General features: G+C 39.9%; 1 protein-coding gene across 2 annotated transcripts in view; it reads left to right on the top strand.

The window, feature by feature from the left end:
• MCUB (mitochondrial calcium uniporter dominant negative subunit beta) overlaps positions 1–26,210 on the top strand; it is a 128,274-nt gene that overhangs the window by 100,339 nt on the left and 1,725 nt on the right. Inside the window, exons 2-7 of one of the 2 annotated variants that reach the window (XM_064285448.1) lie at positions 960–1,035; positions 1,558–1,734; positions 10,513–10,617; positions 23,442–23,602; positions 23,825–24,028; positions 25,060–25,176. In XM_064285448.1, the coding sequence (XP_064141518.1) occupies positions 960–1,035; positions 1,558–1,734; positions 10,513–10,617; positions 23,442–23,602; positions 23,825–24,028; positions 25,060–25,176 (840 nt within the window). The remainder of the gene's footprint in view (positions 1–959; positions 1,036–1,557; positions 1,735–10,512; positions 10,618–23,441; positions 23,603–23,824; positions 24,029–25,059; positions 25,177–26,210) is intronic. The other variant, XM_064285449.1, reaches the window with a different exon arrangement.

Raw genomic sequence — 26,210 nt, 5'->3', positions numbered from 1 at the left:
AACCCATTGCCATTGAGACAATTGCATCTCATAGCAACCCTATAGGACAGAGTAGGACTGCCCCATAGGATTTCCAAAGAGTGACTAGTGGATTCAAACTGCTGACCTTCTGGTTAGCAGCCTGAGCTCTTAACCACTGCTCCACCAGTGCTCCATGATATCATTAGGCCTTCATCAAGCACCATTGCAATTGTAAACACAAACACCAATGCAAGTGCTAAAAATGTGTTCCATATTAAAGTGGCTATTCAGATGTTTTCTAGACTTGGCGGCATTGCCCAGTAGAACTTTCTGTGATGATGGAAATGTTCTGTTCCTGCACTGTTGAGTACAGTAGTCACTAGCCCAACATACCTATTGAGCACTTGAAGTATGGCAGATGTGACTGAGGAACTGAATTTTGAATGTTATTTAATTTTAATTAAGTGTAAATAGCCACATGTAGCTAGTGGCTACCTTATTAGACAGCGTAAATCTAGATCAGTGTTTCTCAAATTCTAATATGTGTATGAATTATCTGGGGGATCTTGTTAAAATGTAGATTCTAACTTAGTAAGTCAGGGCTGGGCTTGTGAGTCTGTGTTTCTAATCCTTCCCAGTAGGATGTGATGTTTCTAATCTGAGGACCATACTTTGAAAAGGAAGCAGCTAAAATATGCATGTGTGTATTTGTTTAGATTATCACCTAAGAGGAAAAACTGAACTAAAAATTACCGCGGAACTCTAGAGTTTTCGGTGTCCTCACACCCCAATCTGAGAATCGCTGTCCCAGTGTGTTACTGCCACAACATACTATGGTAGCCGGCTAGCAGGCAGCCGGAAGGTTCAGTGAGCTTCTCTTTAAGGGCTTACTCAGATGTGTGTGGGAAGTCATATAAGGTTAAAAAGAGTCTTCTGGTGAAGACATTTATTTCAGCTTTCCCATTTTTTTTTAAAGAAAAAATTTATCTTTCTTACAGATTTTGCGTGTGAAGGTATGTGGAAATCTGAAATATTATCTATCACCCCTTTATAGTACGGTGGTGCCATCTGATGGTAAGTTTTCTTATCACGTCTTTGATTCGTGTGCTAATTTACTTCCATTTTTCCAAATAAAATGATAGCTGTGAGTTTTGAGCAAAACAAACTAACTGCTCTTATAACTCCTCCTGCCCCTCTGCACCCCCATCCTGGGTGTAGTCCTTCCCTTTTCTGTGCGCATAAAATTCTGATATCTTTTGGCAGACTCCTCCCCCCACCAGGAGCCTCAGGAGATGGAGACAAAGTAGCAACAGTTTCTGCCGTGAAGGGCTGAATTGTTCACGTGTGAAGGCTCTAAGCAGATAATTACAGTACAGTGTGGCACAGGCATAAAATGTTAGAGATTGGTACAGAAAACATAACCTGTAGTGTAAGGTATATGTAGTGTACGGAAAGCATATACAAGCAATACAAATTATTATATGAATAAAGAGGTTTTTTAATTCTGTGTTTAGATATTCCTTTTAGAATTCTTATATTTTAAAGTTGTTTCTTAAAGTAAATTTTATTCATTCCTGTATATATTTTTTTTAACAGAAATTACAGTTAATTATAGATATGGCCTTCCTTTGATAACACTGCCTTTGCCATCCAGAAGAGAGCGATGTCAATTTGTAGTCAAACCAATGTTATCAACAGTTGGTTCATTCCTTCAGGAAATACAAAACGAAGATAAAGGTGTCAAGACTGCAGCCATCTTCACAGCAGGTATATGTATGTATATATACATACTGCATGTATATTTTTTACAAAGGGATTCTTTTCAACCTTTGTTTTAGTTCTTCACTTACTTTAATTTATTATATATTAAGTGGTTGGCCGTTACTGAGTTCTTCATTTTTCACATCAGTAATATAAAAAAAAACTCTAATGAATAAGAAATTAATAAGTTTAATGCAAGTTTTGGTTACCTGTTTCATAAATTTCACCTGAAATTTTTTTCTCTGAGATATTTATGGCACAAGCATTAGTGTGTGATTTTCAGCAAAATTTGAGCATTTAGAAAATGAAATGTAATTTCAATTAAAATAGCCAGTGCCTAAGTAAAATACAGAAACCCTGGTGGCATAGTGGTTAAGCACTGTGGCTACTAACCAAAAGGTCGGCAGTTCAAATCCACCAGGCGCTCCTTGGAAACTCTATGGGGCAGTTCCGCTCTATCCTGTAGGGTCACTATGAGTCAGAATTGACTTGACGGCAGTGGGTGGTGTGGTGGTGTAAGTAAAATACACAGATAGCTCATTCATCTACGTTATAAATCAATTCCAATCTAGAATGCTTTTTGACAGAATTAGTTCTTAGGAAGAATGTAGATATTTTTATATATTTTAATACTAGCAGGGGTGGCTAATCATTTGAACTTTTTAAATTGAGGATATAGCTTTTATGTTCTAGTGATCCGAAATGGTCTTAGCCTAACTACCACTAAAATGGAATAAGGAATTCTTTACACCAGCCCAACATACAGAGTGTATAAATATGTTGTTGTTAGGTACCGTCGAGTCTGTTCCAACTCATAGCAACTCTACGTACCACAGAAGGAAACACTGCCCGGTCCTGCAGCATGCTCACAATCATTGTTACGCTTGAGTCCATTGTTGCAGCCACTGTGTCAATCCATCTCATTGAGGATCTTCCGTTTTTCTGCTGACCCTGTACTTTATCAAGCATGATATGCTTCTCCAGGGACTGATCCCTCCTGACAACATGTCCAAAGTATGTAAGACACAGTCTTGCCATCCTTGCTTCTAAGGAGCATTCTGGTTGTACTTCTCTCAAGACAGATTTGTTCCTTCTTTTGGCAGTCCATGGTATATTCAATATTTTTCGCCAACACCACAATTCAAAGGTGTCAGTTCTTCTTTGGTCTTCCTTATTCACCTTCCAGCTTTCGCATGCATATGATGTGATTGAAAACACCATGGCTTGGGTCAGATGCACCTTAGTCTTCAAGGTTACATCTTTGCCCTTCAACGCTTTAAAGAGGTCCATTGCAGCAGATTTACCCAGTGCAATGCGTCTTTTGATTTCTTGACTGCTGCTTCCATGGCTGTTGATTGTGGATCCAAGTAAAATGAAATCCTTGACAACTTCAATCTTCTCTCCGTCCATCATGATGTTGCTCATTGGTCCAGTTGTGAGGATTTTTGTTTTCTTTATGTTGAGGTGTAATCCATACTGATGGCTGTGGTCTTTGATCTTTATCAGTAAGTGCTTCAAGTCCTTTTCACTTGCTGTAAGCAAGGTTGTTTCATCTGCATAACACAGGTTGTCAATGAGTCTTCCTCCAATCCTGGTGCTCCATTCTTCTTCATATAGTCCAGCTTCTCAGATTATTTGCTCAGCATACAGATTGAATAGGTATGGTGAAAGGATACAACCCTGATGCACACCTTTCCTGACTTTAAACCATGCAGTATCCCCTTGTTCTGTCTGCACAACTGCCTCTAGATCTATGTAAAGGTTCCTCATGAGCACAATTAGGTGTTCTGGAATTCCCGTTCTTAGCACAGTTTGTTAGGATCTACACAGTCGAATACCTTACCATAGTCAATAAAACACAGGTAAATATCCTTCTGGTGTTCTCTGCTTTCTGCCAGGAGCCATCTGACATCAGCAATGATATCCCTGGTTCTGCATCCTTTTCTGAATCTGGCTTGAATTTCTGGCAGTTCCCTGTCGATACACTGGTGCAGCCGCTTTTGAATGATATTCAACAAAATGTTACTACACGTGATATTAATGATATTGTTTGGTAGTTTCTGCATTAAGTGGGGTCCCTTTTCTTGGGAATAGGCATAAATATGGATCTCTTCCAGTTGGTTGGCCAGGTAACCATCTTCCAAATTTCTTGGCATAGATGAATGAGTACTTCAGTGCTGCATCCGTTTGTTGAAGCATCTCAATTGGTATTCTGTCAATTCCTGGAGCCTTGTTTTTTGCCAGTGCCTTCAGTGCAGCTTGGACTCCCTCGTTCAGTACCATTGGTTTCTGATCATATGCTTCCTCTTGAAATGGTTGGACGTCAACCAGTTCTTTTTGTTATAATGACCCTGTGTATTCCTTCCATCTTCTTTTGATGCTTCCTGCATCATTTAATATTTTCCCCATGGAATACCTTCACTACTGGAACTTGAGGCTTGAATTTTTTCTTCAGTTCTTTCAGCTTGAGAAAAGCTGAGAGTATTCTTTCCTTTTGGTTTTCCATCTCTAGCTCTTTGCACATGTCATTAGAATACTTTGTCTTTTCGATCTGCCTTTTGAAATCTTCTGTTCAGTTCTTTTGCTTCATCATTTCTTCCTTTTGTTTTAGCTGCTCGATGTTCAAGGACAAGTTTCAGAGTCTCTTCTGATATCCATTTTGGTCTTTTCTTTCTGTCCTTTCTTTTTAATGACCTCTTGCATTCTTCATGTATGATGTCCTTGAGGTCATTCCACAACTCATCTCATCTTTGGTCATTAGTGTTCAGTGCGTCAAATGTATTCTCGAGATAGTTTCTAAATTCAGGTGAGATATACTCAAGGTTGTACTTCGGCTCTTGTGGGCTAGTACTAATTTTCTTCAGTTTCAACTTGAATTTGCGTATGAGCAATTGACGATCTGTTTCACAGTTGGCCCCTGGGCTTGTTCTGACTTACGATACTGAGTTTTTCCATTGTCTCTTTCCACAAATGTAGTCAATTTGATTCCTGTGTCTTCCATATGGTGAGGTCCATGTATAGTCACTGTTTATGTTGGTGGAAAAAGGTATTTTCAGTGAAGAGGTCGTTGATCTTGGAAAATTCTATCATGCGATCTCCAACATTGTTTCTATCACCAAGGTCATATTTTCCAATTGTGGATCCTTCTTTGTATCCAGCTTTTGCATTCCAATCACTAGTAATTATCAATGCATCCTGATTGCATGTTTGATCAATTTCAGACTGCAGAAGTTGGTAAAAAATCTTCAATTTCTTCATTTTTTGCCTTACTGGTTGGTGGGTAAATTTGAATTATAGTCATATTAACTGGTCTTCGTTGTGGGCATATGGATATTATCCTGTCACTGACAGCGTTGTACTTCAGGATAGATCTAGATATGTTCTTTTTGAGTATGAATGCAACTCCATCCCTCTTCACGATGTCATTCCCAGCATAGTAGACCATATGATTGTCCAGCTCAGAATGGCCAATACCAGTCCATTTTAGCTCTCTAATGCCTAGGATCTTGATGCTTATATGTTCCATTTCATTTTTGATGATTTCCAGCTTTACTAGGTTCGTACTTCATACAGCCCTCGTTCCAATTATTAATGAATTTTTGCAGCTGTTTCTTCTCGTTTTGAGTCATGCCACATCAGCAAATGAAGGTCCTGAAGGCTTGACTCTGTCCACGTCATTAAGATCAACTCTTCCTTAGGAGGCAGCTCTTTCCCGGTAGTATTTTGAGTACCTTCCAACCTGGGGGGCTTATCTTCCAACACTATATCAGACAATGTTCTGCTGCTATTCATAATCTTTTCACTGGCTAATTCTTTTCAGAAGTACACTGCCAGGTCCTTCTTCCTAGTGTGTCTTAGCCTGGAAGCTCAGCTGATACCTGTCTGCCATGGGTGACCCTGCTGGTATCTGAATACTGGTGGCATAGCTTCCAGCATCACAGCAACACGCTAGTCCCCATAGTATGACAAGCTGACAGACATGTGGTGGATATAAATGTAGATAAATGAATAGTGTCGTGTAGTTATTTTATTGTAGTGTTACATGCTTGAATAAACTTTTTAAAAAGGAATGATTATTGTTGCTGTTTTGAAAGGAAATAAACAGTCTTCTCTCCTGTTCAAGTTTGGAACCAATTAGGGATAGAGACAGAAGTTGGGAAAGTGGAAATTAAAGAGTTTATTCATTCAACAAATATTTATTGAGCACGTAATATATGCCAGATGCTAGGGATAGAGCAAGAACAAGAGATAAAAATTCCTGCCCTCATGGAGCTTACATTTTAGGAGAAAAGAACAAATAAACAAAATATGTTAGATAATAAATTATTAGATAGTATGTGTTATGGAGAAAAATAAGGCAGAGAAGGGAAATGGGAGTGTTTGGTGGCAGGGGGGTGCTTCTGAGGTTACATTTGAGCGAAGACCTGGGTTAGATGAGGAATCAGGCCATATAGATGGGAATTACTCTCCAGGCAGAGGCCCTGAGGTGGAAGCGAAGTATAACGTCACTGGTAAGGGGTGGCTAGGCGGAAGGTAGAGAAGTCGGAGACATGAGGAGGGGCAGATTATGTATAAAGCCTTGTTGCAACGACTTTGGATTTAACTGGAAGGGGAGCTCTTTTCCTGATGAAACCTGGATCAAAGAATAAAGTTTTAGCCCTGTGGCCTCGATGGGCTTCCTAATACTTCGTCCCTGAATGAGATAATCCCCCCGATGGCAGGAGCACTGAAAACATGTGAGTCTTACCCACAGGGTCAGGGCCTGCCCTCCTGAGCGTCTAAGAGCAGGCACATACAAACTCAGAGCTCAGAAGGGGTTGAACTGAGCATAGTGCTTGCCTTGTAGTATGTGCTCAAAAAATATCTGTTAAATGAGTGAAATAAAACAGTTTAAAACAATGATTGGTGTTTACCCTGCTTTTTTCTGAAAATAATTGAGCAGCTTTGAAGCATAAAGGTGCCCTGGTGGTGCAGTGGTTAAGTGCTTGGCTGCTAACCAGAAATGTCAGTGATTTAAACCCACTAGCCACTGCACAGGAGAAAGATGTGCAATCCGCTTCCGAAAAGATCACAGCCTTGGAAACTCTGTGAGGCAGTTGTGCTCTGCCCTATAGCATCTCTGTGAGTTGGAATTGACAGCAATGGGGTTGGTTTTTCGTTTTTAACCATAAAGCACAGAGACTAGAAATCTTAGCGAAAAGGGGCTCCTTGGGCTAAGTTAGAAAAAAAAAAAAAAACTTTATTAAGATTTAAATTGATAATTGTCCAAGAACAAAAGGAAAATTAAACACAGTATCTATCATTAGCTCCTTAAAAGTGTTCGGATGTTTTGCTGTTCATATATTAGTACAAAGGATAATGTACTAATGTAGTATTTCAACTGAGAAATCATATTCAGATGATTTCTTTTTATAGTAATATTTCAAGAAGCTGGTTGGAAGTCATTTAAATGTAAATTTTTAAATGACTCTTGCAAAGACAGATAAAATGGTTGGTGTGTTGCTGATTTAAAAAAAAATGCTCTGTGGGTGGAAATTGCATTTAATTTGGGCTTGAAAAGAGCATTCTAAGCTTGTCACAGTTTTGCCCGTTGTGTAGGTTGAATTATTTGGCAATTTTAGGGAAAATGATCTCACCTCCAACTGATGAACAGGAACCCAAACAGCCAAATTCTAGGAACAGACCCAGGTGCAGACTTGACTTGCTGCCGTCTGAGCTACAGAGAGCCAGACAAAAGAGCTACAGAGAGCCAGACAAAAGAGCTACAGAGAGCCAGACAAAAGAGCTACAGAGAGCCAGACAGGAGGCAGGCAACCAGGTTCTTCCTGCATTTTACTAGCAGTGCTCCTCTGTCATCACTTATATTGATGTCATTGAAATAGCTCCGGTTGAATGTAGCCAAGCAAATCCCAGGCCAGGAAAAAATATACATCCAGCATTTTCCTGGACTTTATTTCACATGATTATACGTGGACTGTTCTGGAGGAAAAATGGCAGAAAAAGGAAACCCCTACCCAGCTGCAATTTTTGGTTATTGTTCACCAAGCTTGCTTTCTTAACACCTGAGTCACATTAAAGCTTAGTTCAAGAATATAATAACAAAAACTAGGCTACATGTAAGGTACAATTTCCAAGAGTTCCCCTCCCCCCACCCCAAATGCTCCTTGGATTTATGCCACTACGTTTGCAATCTCTCCTGCCTCTCCCCAACTCCACAAAAGTAACCACACAAACACAGATTTATTTCTTGGCTTAATTATTTTTACTACTACGCTGCCACCCCTCTCCCCCACCCCTGCAGTTTTGCCTGTTTCTTCTTTCCCAAGCTAGAAAGGGAGGTGAGTCAGTGTGGTGGTTGTTTGTGCTGCTGTTTAGCTACCAAGTTTTTAACTAACACAGCCATTGGCCTCTAGTAATTAAAGATAAGAGAAAGAAAGTCTTTTTAAAATGTTACTACCCATGTGCCTACATGGACCAGTAAGGGACTTGGTTGCAGGTGACAGAAATGGACTCTGGCTAAGGAGAGAAGGGATATGTCAACAGCTATCAGATTGCAGGATACCCTGGTGGCAGAGTGGTTAAGTGCTATGGCTGCTAACCAAGAGGTCGGCAGTTCAAATTTGCCAGGCACTCCTTGGAAACTTTGTGGGGCAGTTCTACTCTGTCCTATAGGGTTGCTATGAGTTGGAATCAACTCGACGACAGTGGGTTTGGTTTTTGGTTTTTTATCAGATTGTAAGAGACAGAAAGCTAGGCTCAGAAGAAGGCAGGAGTAAGTTAGAAATAAATGATAACAGTGCTTATCTCAGGCTTCTGAGCATGTGCCAAGAAGTGTTCATCTGCTGTCCCAGAGAAGATCAAGACACTAAGATCCAGTGTTACTTGGATGGGGGCAAACAACCACACCATCACCACAAATAGAACTGGTCCATAAGACACTCCTATGTTCAAGACCAAGAAAACTAACACGAGTCATGTCAGTTATATATGAGTGCCCTAAAAGGTGAGAAAATAACTTTTTCGCCTTATGCCTCCACTTACGCTGAATTTGGGTTTGTGCACTGTTGTTGCCAAAAAGGAGAGAAGTGAAACATCGGAAATCATGTTTTGTTTCTAGAAGTAGATGAAAAATCATCAGCTGAATGAATAAATTCCAGTGCTACAGGATATTTCTGTAATTAGTAGACTAGCACAGATTATAAGGAAAAACAATGGGCTGATTCTCTCAATCAGTCAGTTTCATCAGAAGGTAAATCTTGGTGGCTGCTTTTGTTTAACTCTGCGATATTACCGCAAGCACGTCGTATCTTTATCGTTTTCAGTCCAGCATTCAAATGAGTACTTATTTCTCCTGGTGGGATTAGGTAGTAGTTGGAAATTTTCCCAGACACTGAATTTTTTTTAGCAATATTACCCAGCCTTACCAGGAGATATCAGGGCATCCTGGTAGAATTAGCAAGGGGGCCTTAACACAGCAAGTGGCCTGGCCCCGGCATCTTCTTTGTTCCTGTAGACCTGAAAGACCACTCCCCCACTGAGAGACACTGGGTTGTCAGGCCTGGGGAAACTTCTTCACTCTCCAAGGTAGCACCAGGAGAGAGTAGTGTGAGCCTCAGTGGCACGAGATAAAATAAAACTGAAAAGGTTCTGAAAATTAAACTATCATTGAAATCAAAGCCCACAAAAATAAGCTAAAACCTGCATACTGAACCTAAATAGGGTAAATGCTTGTTAAAGTAAAAGATTTAAATAGGACCCAAAGTCTTTAACATTGTAGACCAGATGTCCAGTAGGACCCAAAGTCTAAAATATGGTATACCAGATGTCCAATATACAATAGATGATCACAACCAGAATCAGGAAAATCACAATTCGCCTGTGAAAAGGCGATCAAGTGACACCAACACTGAAATGAACTAGATGTTGCAATTATCTGACAAGGATTTTAAAGTAGCCATCAGAAAACATTTTAACAATCAATTATAAATTCTCTTGAAACAAGTAAAAATATAGAAAATTTCAGAAAAGAAGTATAAATTATAAAAGATAGAAATTATAGAATTGAAAACATTAAAAAAAAACTTTGCTGAATGGAGTCAATAGTAAAATCGATATGATAGAGGATAGAATCCGTATGTGAGTTTTGTATGATTTCTTGTGAACATTTCAAAGACACGCTAAAAACTCTTGATAATGGTTACCTTTGAGAAGTGACGTGCGGTCTAGAGTGGGATGGGACTGTTTATTGACAATATTTTTGTGCTGTTCAGCTTCTTTTAAACCAAGTGTATGCGTTCATTTTATAACAGAAAATAAATGAAGGCCTACACACACACACACACACACACAAAAGGGCAGGAAGCAGGGGAAGCCATGAACTAAGACCAGGTTAGCCTGGGAAACCACCTCGTGGGTCCCACTGCTGATACCTCCCAGATCTGCCACCTCAGCTGCCCTGGCCTTGCCGTGAAGAGTTCCCACCTGCCCCTGAATCTTTGCATGGTGGTCTGCAGAAAGAACTCTGGTCAGCGGCGTTAGCCTCTCAGCCTAGTTGACAAAGGGCAGGAGGGGAACACCTGTTCTGCTTTCTTCTATGTGGTGGGAAGTAGAACTACAGTGGAGGACTCCGCCTCAGTGGCAAGGATACCTGGGTGTTGGGGAGCCCTCCTAAGGCAAATGCCTACTATTATATTGTGAAGACATGGGTTAGTATTTTTTTGTGTGTGTTGGAAAATGGCTCTTACTGTTTTAAAACAAGGGCATATTTTTGTATGATGATTTCTCTTTCAGATGGCAGCAAGATTCCTGCTTCAACTTTGATGGGAATTTTGCTAATGAGTGATTTTAAACTTGTCATCAATAAAATAACATACGATGTGCAGTGTCCCAAGCAAGGTAAGAATTATACAGCTATACAGCTCTCTTAACATTTGCATTTTACGGGGAGTGTAGCTTATCATAAGAAGGCTTTTAATTGACCATTTGACCAAGAAGTCTTCGGAGTATCAGTGTTTAAGCTTTTCTAATGGAGCCCTGGTGGTACAGAGGTTAGAGCTATGGCTGCTAACGAAAAGGTCAGCAGTTTGCATCTACCAGCTGCTCCTTGGAAACCGTGTGGGGCAGTTCTACTCTGTCCTGTAGGTTCACTAGGAGTTGGAATTGACCCCACAGCAATGGGTTTGGTAGCAGGGGTATAAGTGATCAGCAGAAGTTGCCTAGCAGAAGTTTTAGTCTCATTTGTTCTTTTTAGACTTTTAAAGTCCCACATTTGCACTTTGAATGTTTAATTTCCAAGACTATTTGGCTAAGAGAGGGGTGGGCCTGAAAATCTTGTATTCAAGTATATACTGTTGTACAGTTCTTAGTTATTTTTTAAAGAGTGTTTTTCTTTTCATTTCAAACTGTCATTTTGACCATTAGCAATACTTTTGGAAAGGCCTCTGGTATCATTACTGTAAATATTTCTTCTTTTCCTTCCTTTCTTTAATCTCCTGATTATTCCATTAGGAATATGTTACACCTAATTTTCCCAGTTCTTGAATATTCTGTTCTGTTTTTGTTTTTGCTCTCTGTATTTCAGTTTTGGACATTTCTATTGATATATCTTCATGCTCACTGATTCTTTCCTCAGCTGTGTCCAGCCTACTGATGAGTCCATCAAAGGCATTCTTCATTTCTGTTACAGGTTTTTTTCCTTTTTATTCTTTCTTACATCAACCATCTGTTCCTTCATGTTCACTTTTTCTATATGAGCCATTAGCATATTAATCATAGTTATTTTAAATTTCTGGTCTGATGATTCCAAGATCTCTGCCATGTCTGAAGCCAGTTCGGATGCTTGCTTTCTCTCCTTAAACTGTGAGCTCTTTGCCTTTTATCGAGCCTTGTAATTTTTCATTAAAAACTGGGCATGATATGTCGGGTAATAGGAATTGAGGTAAATAATGTTTAATGTGAGGCTTTGTTTATCTGGCTAGGAGTTGGGCTATGTTTTATGTCTGGCGTGTTAGAGCTTTCAGTTTCCTCTAGTGTCCTTCTTTTGCTCTCTCCTGTTGTCTTTGGATTTCCCTAGAAACTTCTTAAGAAGAGCCTCTTTCTTGCAGCTTTCTTAGTTGTAATCCACTGTTATTATACTACAGCACTGTTGATGTGGTAGTAAGGTATTTGGGAAGAGAAGTATTCTGTAATCTTATGATTAAATCTCCTTTTTTAAATTGGGCCAGAGTCTCTAGACTGTAAGCTTCAGAAGAGTTTCTTAGCCTTTTTTTTCTCTCCCCTTATGTGACATAGAAAGACTAGAGGGAGCTGGACTTGGCTAATTGCTCCCCCACCCCATAAGGCTCTTGTAAAGTTGTTGCCATTGAGGGCAGGCCTTTGTTATGAAGAACAAAATGCTCTGGACATATTTAATGATGATTCTGGACATATTTAATAATGATTATGTGCCCTTCTCGGAGCCCTGCTGGCACAGTAGTTAAGAACTGTGGCTGCTAACCAAAAAGTCAGCAGTTTGAATCCACCAGCTGCTCCTTGGAAGCCTTTTGGGACAGTTCTAGTTTGTCCTATAGGGTCGCTATGTGTTAGAATCAAGTTGATTGCAGTGGGGGTTTTTTTTTTTTTTTTTTTTTTTTTTTGTGAGAGTGTTTCTCCATGCTGTAAGCACAAGGGGATTTTTCTTCTATCTTCACCGTTAGAACATGGTGGGGCTCCTATAGGTAAAACTTCTGAGTGTGAGCCCTGAGTTTTTAGTTCTCAAGGCAGGTAACACTAAGCCTCCAGCAACTGCTCAATTATAGTTTAAGAGTTCCTACCAGTACTGATTCCAACTGCTCCTGCTTCAGGTAAGCTACAGTTATAAACCATTGGGGTTGGAGAGAAGGAATTCATGAGTTCATACCATACTAAATTGATGATAACATAAATAGAAAAGTAAATAAGAAAGAGCTTTGCTTAGAGTTAGAAGGTTAGGTGCTGACTGGTAAATGCGGGAGGGTTGCTGGAGTTAGGAAATCATCATTTTGAGCTAAATTCTAGATCAGGCAAGAATCATCATTAGATGCCAACTATTGGTGGAAGTTAGATAGAAGCAAGAAGTACTAAAAAAAAAAAAAAAAAAATGGGTCAAGTCACGAGGACACAGGAACCAGTTTGAAGAGGCTCCCACTAAAGACATAACAAAAAAACCAAACCCACTGCCCTTGAGTTTATTCTGACTTACAGCGACCCTACAGAACACAGTAGAGCTGCCCCATGGAGTTTCCAAGGAGCACCTGGTTGATTCAAACTGCTGAGCTTCTGTTTAGCAGCCACTGCACTTAACTACTACGCCACCAGGGTTTCCCCACTAGACATATCCAGGACAATTTCAGCACCAGGGCAAAATTTAATCCCAGAGAAAGACAGATGGCAGAAGTTGTGACATAAGAAGATAAAGCCCCTGCTAAGATAGCAACTTTCAAATCTAGTGAGTTCCTGGTCTCTGCGAGGTCTTTACTTCCTCTTTATCTAGGTTGAGCATTGAGAGAACAAGTAAAAAACATTTTCAGAGCATCTCGTTCTTTTGTATGACCTTCCTCTTCCCAAAACCCCAACATGGAACATAAACCTTAGGTCTAGGTGTGTGTCAAAGAAAACATTGCGATTGTTGGGGGCCAAGATGGCTGACTAGGCAGACGCTACCTTGGATCCCTCTTGCAACAAAGACTCGGAAAAACAAGTGAATCGATCACATATGTGACAATCTATGAACCCTGACCATCAAACACAGATCTAAAGAGTTGGCCTGAGTGACAGATGAGCAAAAAGCTGCATCCTGAACCAGCGACCGCTTCTGGAACCCGCAACTCACCCCACAGCCTTGAGCCCCGGCGGTTCCCTGGTGCCGAGTGGCGGGGCTGATTGCGGCTTGCTGAGGTGGGTCAGGCACGGGACACAGCCCTAACCCCTAGCCCCCTGGGAGGGGGGTAACCTCCGTAGAGACTCAGCCAGCGCAAGCAGGCTGCACACTGACGGGGCTAACGAGGGAACGAACAACCACGGGGAAGCAGCGACTGTTTTCGGACCCTGGAGCCAGCATCCCAGTCAGAAAACCTTGGCGCCGGGCTCTGGACTGGGCGCAGGGGAGCTGAGCACAGCATCCTGAGATGGCACAAACATGGGACACAGCCCTAGCCCCCAGAAGGGACCTCGGGGGAAGCCCAGCCAGTGCACGGAGGCAGCGCAGCGATGTGGCTGACAGGAGGAGAAATCACCGGGAGGTAGCGACTGGTTTTGGAGCCAGGAGTGTGGCATCCCAGCCGGGGAACCTTGGTGCAGGGCTTTGGACTGGGAGCGGAGGAACTAACCACGGCTTCTGAGACAGCGCAAGCACGGGACACGAGCCTGACCCTCGGGGGCAATCTCTACCCAGACAACGCACACAGGCTACACACCCCTCGGGAATCTCAAAAAAAACAGTCATCCTAAGCAAGATAAGTAACTTTGTCTATATTCCAGGGTGCTACTCTCTCCTATCTATCTGATCCCTCCCCTCCCCTTCCCAGGCGGCTTCATTAACATTGGAATTTCCGGGGCCAGAGAGTGAAGTGCTCTTCGGTTTTTTTTTTTTTCTTTGTTTGTTTTGTCTTTTCCTAATCCATTCTCCTGGCTTGAGAGAAGCAGCTACAAAAAACCCAGGGACCAGGAATCCTTCCCTGACTTCCGAAAATTGGACTAAAAATACAGAACCAGCTCCAGCCAAGCATTTGAGATCCACAGTCTTGGGCTTTCATCCCTACAGGGAACAAGGTGGCTATTGTAATGCAAAGGCAATTCTGATAGGGGTCTGACTGTAATTGTTTTAGTGGACTACTAGAAAGACAAATTTCCCAGGTCTGATATCTCTGCGTATTCAACAGAGACCTCACGGACCCACAACAGGGAACTGAGGGCTGAAGCTTCACCCAAACCACCTAACCTCCTGCCATAGGGGTCTGAGGATAGTGACATCTATCAATCTGTAGAGGTACATGGCATTGGGTGCATAAGGTATAGCTGCAGAGCCCACCCACCAAAGTGCTTTAGGAATAGAGACACACCTACCTCACTGGCACTTGGGGGAAGCCTGTCAGCATCCTGCCCCCCCTGGAGTGTGACCCCCTGCTGCTACTAGAATCTGGTGCACACAACTATCACCACCACTCCTCTAAGCAAATAGGTGACAGTCTACCCCACTCACTTGGTGACCCAAAATCAGATTATACTCAAGAATAGTGAATGGACTCTTAGGCTTATATATCTGGTAATAGCCCAAACCAGCTGGTAAGAGGTCATAAGTGATTCAAAGCCTACAACAATCAAGACAGCGCAATCTAGTAGACCATCTACGTACATTGAAAGAAAACAAAACAAGATAAGTCTCAGTGAACAAATATAAAATAAACCATTACAATATCTTATAGATGGCTCGGAGACAACAGTCGATATCAAACCACATAAAGAAGCAGATCATGATTGCTTCTACAACTTCCCAAATTAAAGAATCAAAATCTTTCCCAAATGAAGATACAATCCTGGAATTGCCAGATGCAGAATATAAAAAACTAATTTACAGAATGCTTAAAGATATCAGGGATGACCTCAGAAATGAAATAAGGCAATCTACAGAAAAAGCCAAGGAACACACTGATAAAGCAGTTGAAGAAATCAAAAAGATTATTCAAGAACATAGTGGAAAAATTAATAAGATGCAAGAATCCATAGAGAGACAGCATTCAGAAATCCAGAAGATTAACAGTAAAATTACAGAATTAGACAACTCAATAGGAAGTCAGAGAAGCAGAATCGAGGAATTGGAATGCAGAGTGGGGCAGGTGGAGGATAAAGCAATTGACACCAATATAGCTGAAGAAAAATCAGATAAAAGAATTAAAAAAAATGAAGAAACCCTAAGAATCATGTGGGACTCTATCAAGAAGAATAACTTGCATGTGATTGGTGTTCCAGAACAAGGAGGGATTACAGAAAATAGAGAATAGTTGAAGATCTGTTGGGAGAAAACTTCCCTGACATCATGAAAGACAAAAGGATAGCTATCCAAGATGCTCATCGAACCCCATATAAGATTGATCCAAAAAGAAAATCACCAAGACATATTATCATCAAACTTGCCAAAACCAAAGATAAACAGAAAATTTTAAAAGCAGCCAGGGATAAAAGAAAGGTCTCCTACAAAGGAGAATCAATAAGAATAAGTTCAGACTACACAGCAGAAACCATGCAGTCAAGAAGGCAATGGGATGACATATATAGAGCACTAAAGGAGAAAAACTGCCAGTCAAGGATAATTTATCCAGCAAAATTCTCTCTCAAATATGAAGGCAAAATTAAAACATTTACAGATAAACACAAGCTTAGAGAATTTGCAAAAAACCAAACCAAAGCTACAAGAAATACTAAAGGAAATTGGTCAGAAAATCAATAACATCAAATAACAACATAATACAAGATCACAGAACAGAACATCCTGATATCAACTCAAATAAGGAAATCACAAAAACAAATTAAGATTAATTTAAAAAAGAAAAAAATGCTCAAAACAGGGAATCATTGAAATCATTACGTAAAAGATCACAATAATCAAAAATACAGGAAGCATAGAACTGCTATATGGAGAGGAAAACAAGGCGATATAGGACGATACAAGTTAGGTTTTTACTTAGAAAAATAGGGGCAAATATTAAGGTAACCACAAAGAGGTCTAACAATTCCGTAACTCAAAATAAAAACCAAGAAAAACATAACGACTCAGCAAACATAAATTCGACTACTATGAAAATGAAGAACACACAATTTACAAAGAAAAATATCTCAGCACAAAAAAATAAGTGGAAAAATGAAATTGTCAACAACACACACAAAAAGGCATCAAAATGACAGCACTAAACACATTCTTATCTATAATTACACTGAATGTAAATGGACTAAATGCACTGATAAAGAGACAGAGAGTCTCAGACTGGATAAAGAAACATGATCCGTCTATATGCTGCCTACAAGAGACACACCTTAGACTTAGAGACACAAACAAACTAAAACTCAAAGGATGGAAAAAAATAACACCAAGCAAACAACAATCAAAAAAAGAGCAGGAGTAGCAATATTAATTTCTGACAAAATAGACTTCAAAGTTAAATCCACCACAAAGGATAAAGAAGGACACTACATAATGATAAAAGGGACAATTGACCAGGAAGATATAACCATATTAAATATTTATGCACCCAATGACAGGGCTGCAAGATACATAAAACAAACTTTAACAGAACTGAAAAGTGAGATAAACACCTCCACAATTATAGTAGGAGACTTCAACACACCACTTTCAGAGAAGGACAGGACTTCCAGTAAGAAACTCAATAGAGACACAGAAGACCTAATTGCTGCAATCAACCAACTTGACCTCATCGACCTATACAGAACACTGTACCCAACAGCTGCAAAATATACTTTTTTTTCTAGTGCACATGGAACATTCTCTAGAATAGATCACATATTAGGTCATAAAACAAACCTTTGCAGAATCCAAAACATTGAAATATTACAAAGCATCTTCTCAGACCATAAGGCCATAAAAGTGGAAATCAATAACAGAAAAATTAGGGAAAAGAAATCAAATACTTGGAAACTGAACAATACCCTGCTCAAAAAAGACTGGGTTATAGAAGACATAAAGGAGGGAATAAAGAAATTCATAGAATGCAACGAGAATGAAAACACTTCCTATCAAAACCTCTGGGACACAGCAAAAGCAGTGCTCAGAGGTCAATTTATATCGATAAATGCACACATACAAAAAGAAGAAAGAGCCAAAATCAGAGAACTGTCCCTACAACTTGAACAAATAGAAAGCGAGCAACAAAAGAATCCATCAGGCACCAGAAGAAAACAAATAATAAAAATTAGAGCTGAACTAAATAAAATAGAGAACAGAAGAACAATTGAAAGAATTAAAAAAGTCAAAAGCTGGTTCTTTGAAAAAATTAACAAAATTGATAAACCATTGGCCCGACTGACTAAAGAAATACAGGAAACGAAACAACCCGAATAAGAGACGAGATGGGCCATATCACAACAGACCCAACTGAAATTAAAAGAATCATATCCGATTATTATGAAATATTGTACTCTAACAAATTTGCAAACCTAGAAGAAATGGATGAATTCCTAGAAAAACACTACCTACCTAAACTAACACGATCAGAAGTAGAACAACTAAATAGACCCATAACAAAAAAAGAGATTGATCAGGTAATCAAAAAACACCCCAAAAAAAAAAGCCCTGGCCCGGACGGCTTCACTGCAGAGTTCTACCAAACTTCCAGAGAAGAGTTAACACCACTACTACTAAAGGTATTTCAAAGCATAGAAAATGATGGAATACTACCTAACCCATTGTATGAAGCCACCATATTCCTGATACCAAAACCAGGTAAAGACACCACAAAAAAGAAAATTACAGACCTATATCCCTCATGAACATAGATGCAAAAATCCTCAACAAAATTCTAGCCAATAGAATTCAACAACATATCAAAAAAATAATCCACCACGACCAAGTGGGATTTATACCAGGCATGCAAGGTTGGTTTAATGTTAGAAAAACCATTAATGTAATCCACCATATAAATAAAACAAAAGACAAAAACCATATGATGTTATCAATTGATGCAGAAAAGGCATTGGACAAAGTCCAACACCCATTCATGATAAAAACTCTCAGCAAAATAGGAATTGAAGGAAAATTCCTCAATTTTAATAAAGTGCATCTATACAAAGCCAACAGCCAACATCATTCTAAATGGAGAGAGCCTGAAAGCATTTCCCTTGAGAACGGGAACCAGTCAAGGATGCTCTTTGTCACCGCTCTTATTCAACATTGTGCTACAAGTCCTAGCCAGAGCAATCAGGCTAGACAAAGAAATAAAGGAGCATCCGGATTGGCAAGGAAGAATTAAAATTATCTCTATTTGCAGATGACATGATCTTATACACAGAAAACCCTAAGGAATCCTCCAGAAAACTACTGAAACTAATAGAAGAGTTTGGCAGAATCTCAGGTTATAAGATAAACATACAAAAATCACTTGGATTCCTCTACATCAACAAAAAGAACATCGAAGAGGAAATGACCAAATCAGTACCATTCACAGTAGCCCCCAAGAAGATAAAATACTTCGGAATAAATCTTACCAAAGATGTAAAAGACCTATACAAAGAAAACTACAAAGTACTAGTGCAAGAAACTAAAAGGGACCTACATAAGTGGAAAAACATACCTTGCTCATGGATAGGAAGACTTAACATAGTAAAAATGTCTATTCTACCAAAAGCCATCTATACATACAAGGCACTTCCGATCCAAATTCCAATGATATTTTTTAAAGTGATGGAGAAACAAATCACCAACTTCATATGGAAGGGAAAGAAGCCCCAGATAAGTAAAGCATTACTGAAAAAGAAGAAGAAAGTGGGAGGCCTCACTCTACCTGATTTTAGAACATACTATACAGCCACAGTAGTCAAAACAGCCTAGTATTGGTACAACAACAGGCACATAGACCAATGGAACAGAATTGAGAACCCAGATATAAATCCATCCACATATGAGCAGCTGATATTTGACAAAGGCCCAGTGTCAGTTAACTGGGGAGAAGATAGTCTTTTTAACAAATGGTGCTGGCATAACTGGATATCCATCTGCAAAAAAATGAAACAGGACCCATACCTCACACCATGCACAAAAACTAACTCCAAGTGGATCAAAGACCTAAACATAAAGAATAAAATGATAAAGATTATGGAAGGAAAAATAGGGACAACGTTAGGAGCCCTAATACAAGGCATAAACAAAATACAAAACATTACTAAAAATGATGAAGAGAAACTAGATAACTGGGAGCTCCTAAAAATCAAACACCTATGCTCATCCAAAGACTTCACCGAAAAAGTAAAAAGACCACCTACAGATTGGGAAAAAATTTTCAGCTATGACATCTCTGACCAGCGCCTGATCTCTAAAATCTATATGATTCTGTTAAAACTCAACCACAAAAAGACAAATAACCCAATCAAAAAGTGGGCAAAGGATATGAACACACACTTCACTAAAGAAGATATCCAGGCGGCTATCAGACACATGAGAAAATGCTCTCGATCATTAGCCATTAGAGAAATGCAAATTAAAACTACGATGAGATTCCATCTCACTCCAACAAGGCTGGCATTAATCCAAAAAACACAAAATAATAAATGTTGGAGGGGCTGCGGAGAGATTGGAACTCTTATACACTGCTGGTGGGTTGTACATGTAAAATGGTACAACCACTTTGGAAATCTATCTGGCGTTTTCTTAAAAAGTTAGAAATAGAACTACCATACGACCCAGGAATCCCACTCCTTGGAATATACCCTAGAGAAATAAGAGCCTTTACACAAACAGATAGATGCACACCCATGTTTATTGCAGCACTGTTTACAGTAGCAACAAGCTGGAAGGAACCAAGGTGTCCATCAATTGATGAATAGTTAAATAAATTATGGTACATTCACACAACGGAATACTACACATCGATACAGAACAGTGACGAATCTGTGAAACATTGCATAACGTGGAGGAACCTGGAAGGCATTATGCTGAGTGAAATTAGTCAGATGCAAAAGGACAAATATTGTATAAGACTGCTATTATAAGATCTTGCGAAATAGTATAAACTGAGAAGAACACCTTCTTTTGTGGTTATGAGAGGGGGGAGGGAAGGAGGGTGTGAGAGGGTTATTTACTGATTAGGTAGTAGATAAGAACTACTTTAGGTGAAGGGAAGGACAATACTCAATACAGGGACGGTCAGCTGAACTGGACTGGAGAAAAGCAAAGAAGTTTCTGGGATAAACTGCTTCCAAGGTCAGCGGAGCAAGGGCGGGGGTTTGGGGACTATGGCTTAAGGGGACTTCTAAGTCAATTGGCATAATAAACTCTATTATGATAACATTCTGCATCCTACTTTGAAGTTTGGCGTCTGGGGTCTTAAATACTAACAAGCGGCCATCTAAGATGCATCAATTAGTCTCAACCCATCTGGATCAAAGGAGAATGAAGAATGCCAAGGTCACACGGTAACTATGAGCCCGAGACAGAAGGGGCCACATGAACTAGAGACTTACATCATCCTGAGACCAGAAGAACTAGATGGTGCTGGGCCACAACTGATGACTGCCCTGACAGGGAACACAACAGATAACTCCTGAGGGAGCAGGAGAACAGTGGGATGCAGACCCCAAATTCTCATAAAAAGACCAGACTTAATGATCTGACTGAGACTAGAAGAATCCCAGTGGTCATGGTCCCCAAACCTTCTGTTGGCCCAGGACAGGAACCATTCCCGAAGACTACTCATCAGACATGGAAGGGACTGGACAGTGGGCTGGAGAGAGATGCTGATGAAGAGTGAGCTACTTGTATCAGGTGGACACTTGAGACTGTATTGGCATCTCCTGTCTGGAGGGGAGATGGGAGGGTAGAGAGGGTTAGAAACTGGTAAAAGGTTCACGAAAGGAGAGACTGGAAGAAGGGAGTGGGCTGACTCATTAGGGAGAGAGTAAATGAGAGTATGTAGTAAGGTGTATATAAGCTTACATGTGACAGACTGACTTGATTTGTAAACTTTCACTTAAAGCACAATAAAAATTATTAAAAAGAAAATATTGCACTGGACAATGTTAAAACAGGCAAGATGGTTTTATTCAAAAAATGTTAGTGTAAGGGACTAGGGGAAGGTTGAGAAAGGAACATTGCAATGGTAGGGAATCATCAGACTGTGGAGAAAGGTCAGAACTGTCTGAGCTCCTACTTGCTGAAGCAGAGGTTGGGAAGGGTTTTAAAGGCTGACACGTTAGTGGAAAAATACTGAAGTAAAGAAGGTTGTTAGAAGTAGTCTACCTAAAGTTTAGTCAAACTAAGGGAAATGTTAATGTCATCTTGGTCAGCTCTTTTCCTGAACACAAAAGGGTGGGGAGATTTCCAGAATCACAGAGCTGGGTTAAAATTCAACATTGCCATGGGCTAAACACAGCCTCCCAGCTCCTGCCAGCTCATCAGAAGGAGACTCAGCCTTCTGGAGAGGCTGTTTGCTGTGACTGAGTGTCCAGGGGCCGGGGAAGCCTGGAGATGCAGAGGCCGAGGCACTGTCTCACTGTCCTCAGGGTTAGGAGGTGCTTCACTGAACACTGGAACAGCAATAAACAGGGCCATGGTAGGCATGGTTGGAAGCAATATGAAAGGGGAATCATACTGGATTAACAAAATGAAGTTCATAAAATTATAAATTTGGAGTTTATTTAAATTCTTTAATTTCTTTCCTAAGACAATGGCAAATTTGGATTTGAAAGTTTAGGGTAGAAAAAACAAAATCCACATTGAAGACATATAGAAGGAATGAACAGCTTGTAAAGAAAAAGAAGAGTAACTGCCTCTCATTTTTGGCCTTTATTAGGAGATGTTCCAGATAAATAATGTAGCATATGAATTCTGTAGTGCCCAGATTTCTAAAAGAGCATACAGCTAGGAGGGCTTCACTGAACTCAGATAAACATGTCACTCCATAGCCTTCCACAGAGTTGTGCCTCACCACTGTCATTCTCTGGATGTGGACCTTTTAAATATTCATACATTTTTTTCATGGGGAATCTGACTCTCCTTCATAAAACCCCAAATCTCTAGAAAGGAGCCCTTAGTTTTCTTTGTGGCAGTTTTAGCTTAGAATGTGGAAAGGGTTAAAAATTCCAGTAAAGTCTTGAAAAACTGAGTCGAGATAGAAGAGAAAAACATCAGGACTAATAGCATGAGCTAGAAAATCACCAGGCTAATACTGACTGTGGGATCTTGTCTTCAGTTGTAGTTTGTTCCTTCTTGGCAAGAAGATCCTTGACCACCTCCCTTAGGTTCTCTTACAGTAATAGTGAAGTTACAACCCTTGGGAAAGTATAATTATAGCCTAATTTTATGTGGATTTGTAGACCCAGAGAGGGGGAATGATGAGAGAAATCCACAATCAAAAGAACTCTGTGTCAAAAACTCTGTCTCTTTTCAATCGTATAGATGAATGTCTTTTCACATGTACACTTTTTGTTTACTGTGACTCCACTTGTTAAAAAACATACACTTGAGTCGCTTTTCAAATGTATATTATACTTTTGTTTACATGTTTGTACACCAGCTTCCTGCCCTGTGGATCCTAAGGCAATTTTTGGAAAGATGACGGGGGTGGAGGAGGGATCTTAGGTTGTATGCAGGTATAAAAGTGAACTCATATAAACTGTGTTAAGACCTAATCGAGGTATTCTTCTGGATTCTCGTACATGGATACCGCCTTACTTTTTCTGTATGCAATTATTTAAGAAAATAGCAAAAATCATATTTCAAAGAAAAAAAAAAGCTAAACACAACTTTAAAAGTACTTCCTGATGATTTATCATTCCTGATTGTCTTTATATGAAGAGAGACTAATGGAATCATCTGAGATGGGAAGAGAGGTCAATACTAAATGTCTCCCTCAGAGTTGGGAGCACTCAGGTGGCCAGTCTCGGGCACTTTAGCACTACTGCTCAGATTTGGTTCCCTAGATTTACAGACCCTTGAGGAACAACTGTGGTGATTGCCTCGCTTCCCTTGTGTCTTTTCTCAGAAAAACTGAGTAGTGAGCACGCTACTGAGATGGAAACCATGATGTCTTTGGTTCATAGACTGTTTACAGCCATACATTTTGATGAGTATCGGAAAAAGAAAGAGAACCATTTACTGGAGAAAATTGACCACCTGAAGAAACAACTGCAGCCCCTCGAACAGGTTAGGAAGCATCACAGTTGAGTCTATAGTGCCACTGGGTGAGTTCAAACTGCCAACCTTTAGCTGTGGGATAAAGTCCCAGAGGTGGAATTGCTGGGTCAAAGAAAAATAGGCATATAATTTTAGCTAAAGTAATGTAGATATGCATTTTTCTTTTTGTTCTTTTTTCTTCGGTTGGTGTGCTGTAAACTGAACGAAAAATTCTTTGCTTTTTTTCCTCAGCTGAAAGCCAGAGTCGAAGGTCGCTCTGAAGCCAGAATCAGCAGACTCCTGTGGACTGGATTAGCACTGCTGTCCATTCAGGGTGGGGCACTGGCTTGGTTCACTTGGTGGGTGTACTCTTGGGACATCATGGAACCAGTTACATACTTCATCACATTTGCAAACTCCATGGTCTTTTTTGCGTACTTTCTAGTGACTAGACAGGTGAGTAATTTGTTGGGAAAATACTAAGTTAGAACATCTTCGGAAAGAATTTCTTAATCCAGTCATGAGCAGTAAAGCTTTTATTTAATGAATTCCTGCTAACCCATTGACCCATTGCCATCGAGTAGATTCCAAGTGATAGCACCCCTATAGGGCAGAGTAGAACTGTCCATAGGGTTTTCAAGGCTGTAATCTTTACGGAAGCAGACTGCCACATCTTCCTCCCTCAGAGCAGCTGGTGGGTTCAAATAGCCTACCTTTGGATTAGCAGTTGAGCACTTCATGCACCACCAAATTCCTGCTATCTGGGTGTTTATAGAAGGAGCTCTGGTGGCATAGTGGTTAAGTACTCGGCTGCTAACTGAAAAGTTGATGGTTCAAATCCACCAGCTCTTTTGTGGGAAAAAGAGGTGGCAGCCTGCTTCCATAAGATTTGCAGCCTTGGAAACCCTATGGAGCAGTTCTTCTCTAGCAGTTCTTCTTTGCCCTATAGGGTTGCTATAAGTTTGAATTGACTCGACGGCAATCGGTTTGGTTTTTTTTGGGGGGGGGGGCGGTGTGTAGGGGGCTGTTTATAAGCCAATAAATATTTACTATTTTTCATGAGGCTGTTTGGAGACTTACATACAGTACAGAGCAACTATCCATAAAATTTCCCCATTGGGATAAACGTCTGAAATTTATGTTATCTGTGCATTCATCTATAAATTAAATTGAATTTCTAATCCAAAACACCCAATAAGTTCAGCTTTGCCTCGTGGTTGTTTTGCTAAAAATCTCCCTTCTTCGTCTTTTACTCCAATACGTGATTTTTCTTCCCGGCTTGCCTGCTTTTGAAAACAGCACTAAAGGTGCAGCTGATCTCAAATGAGACTGTTTTACTCATATTGGCTTGTTTTTGCTTTGATGGCCACTGCAAATACTTTACTCGTCTGCTTTGCTTGGCTTTGGTGTTGCTGAGTAAGCATCTTCTGGCTGAGGCCTGCTCATTCAAAACACGTTTTCTTTGCTCTCTCTCTGTTTTTTTAAAGGATTATACTTACTCAGCTGTTAGTGGTAGACAGTTTCTTCACTTCTTTTATAAGAAATCGAAGCAAGAGCATTTTGATGTGGAGCAGTACAACAGGTTAAAAGACGACCTTGATGAGGTAGGTATCTTATTGTAAGTATAACATCTTATGTAGCTGGTCTTGTGTGGGAACCAGAACGTACAGTATCAGGGAAATGCAGTTGATGGCTCATAGGTTAAATCTTGGCCCAGGCCGATTTTTGCCGTGTTCAGTGAAATAGTTGATGTATCTGATACTAATTTCAGATATTAGTTTTATTCTTGTCATGTTTTCTACATGGAGTTAGCTTTAAATATGTATGAAAACGTCTTACAGGACTTGGAAATAGTAAAATGCAGGCTCTCAATAGAAATATATTTCTCAGTGAGTATAGTTATTAAGGAAAAAAGCCCACTATGAAGCACAACTGCAGACTTTTAGGTATTAAACAAATAATAGAAAGTAGAATTTTAGGAAAGTGAATGCTTTGATAAACAATTTTAAACTCTAAAGGCATTTTCAAGTTTCTTCTTAAAAATAGAAGAATCAATGTGGAACTCCTCCTCTTATCTTTTCCCCGTCTTTCATATGATGACGCAGAGGCTATTAAAGTCACTTGCCGGATCACATTTCTATACTGCTAGGGAGTGGAGAAGGAAGTGGGGAAATCGAGTATGAACCCCAAGTTTGACTTGGGAGCCTGAGCTCTTAAGAACGCCAGTCTGGTTTTTAGGCAATCTCTTTATCTGACCTCCCAGTTCACTCATTAACTTTTTTCAGACGGTGACTTCTCAGCGCATAACTAGATTTTAAATTTTTCTTAGTAATTTTATATAAAAAAGTTTTGGTAAAAAGTATCTTTCATTGCTCAGTGCATCCTCATTTAATAGTCAGTAATTATATCTTTTGTGCTTTCTAAACTACCCGTAACCTGAAATATAAAAAAAAAGATGTTACTATAACTAAATTTGAAGTGCAAAAATAGGAGGTAGGAGCCTTTTAATTTTTAGAAAAATATATCTTATATCATATAATTACTACATTGTTGTTAGGTACCATCAAGTTGATTCCAACTCACACAGACCACATGTGACTAGACCGGTCCTATGGGGTTTCCTAGGCTGTAATATTTA

The sequence above is a fragment of the Loxodonta africana genome, chromosome 5 (genome assembly GCF_030014295.1).
Source record: "Loxodonta africana isolate mLoxAfr1 chromosome 5, mLoxAfr1.hap2, whole genome shotgun sequence".
Classification (NCBI taxonomy): domain Eukaryota; kingdom Metazoa; phylum Chordata; class Mammalia; order Proboscidea; family Elephantidae; genus Loxodonta; species Loxodonta africana.
Note: the sequence above shows the minus strand (reverse complement) of the source record. Positions and strands in the feature narration are given on the sequence as shown.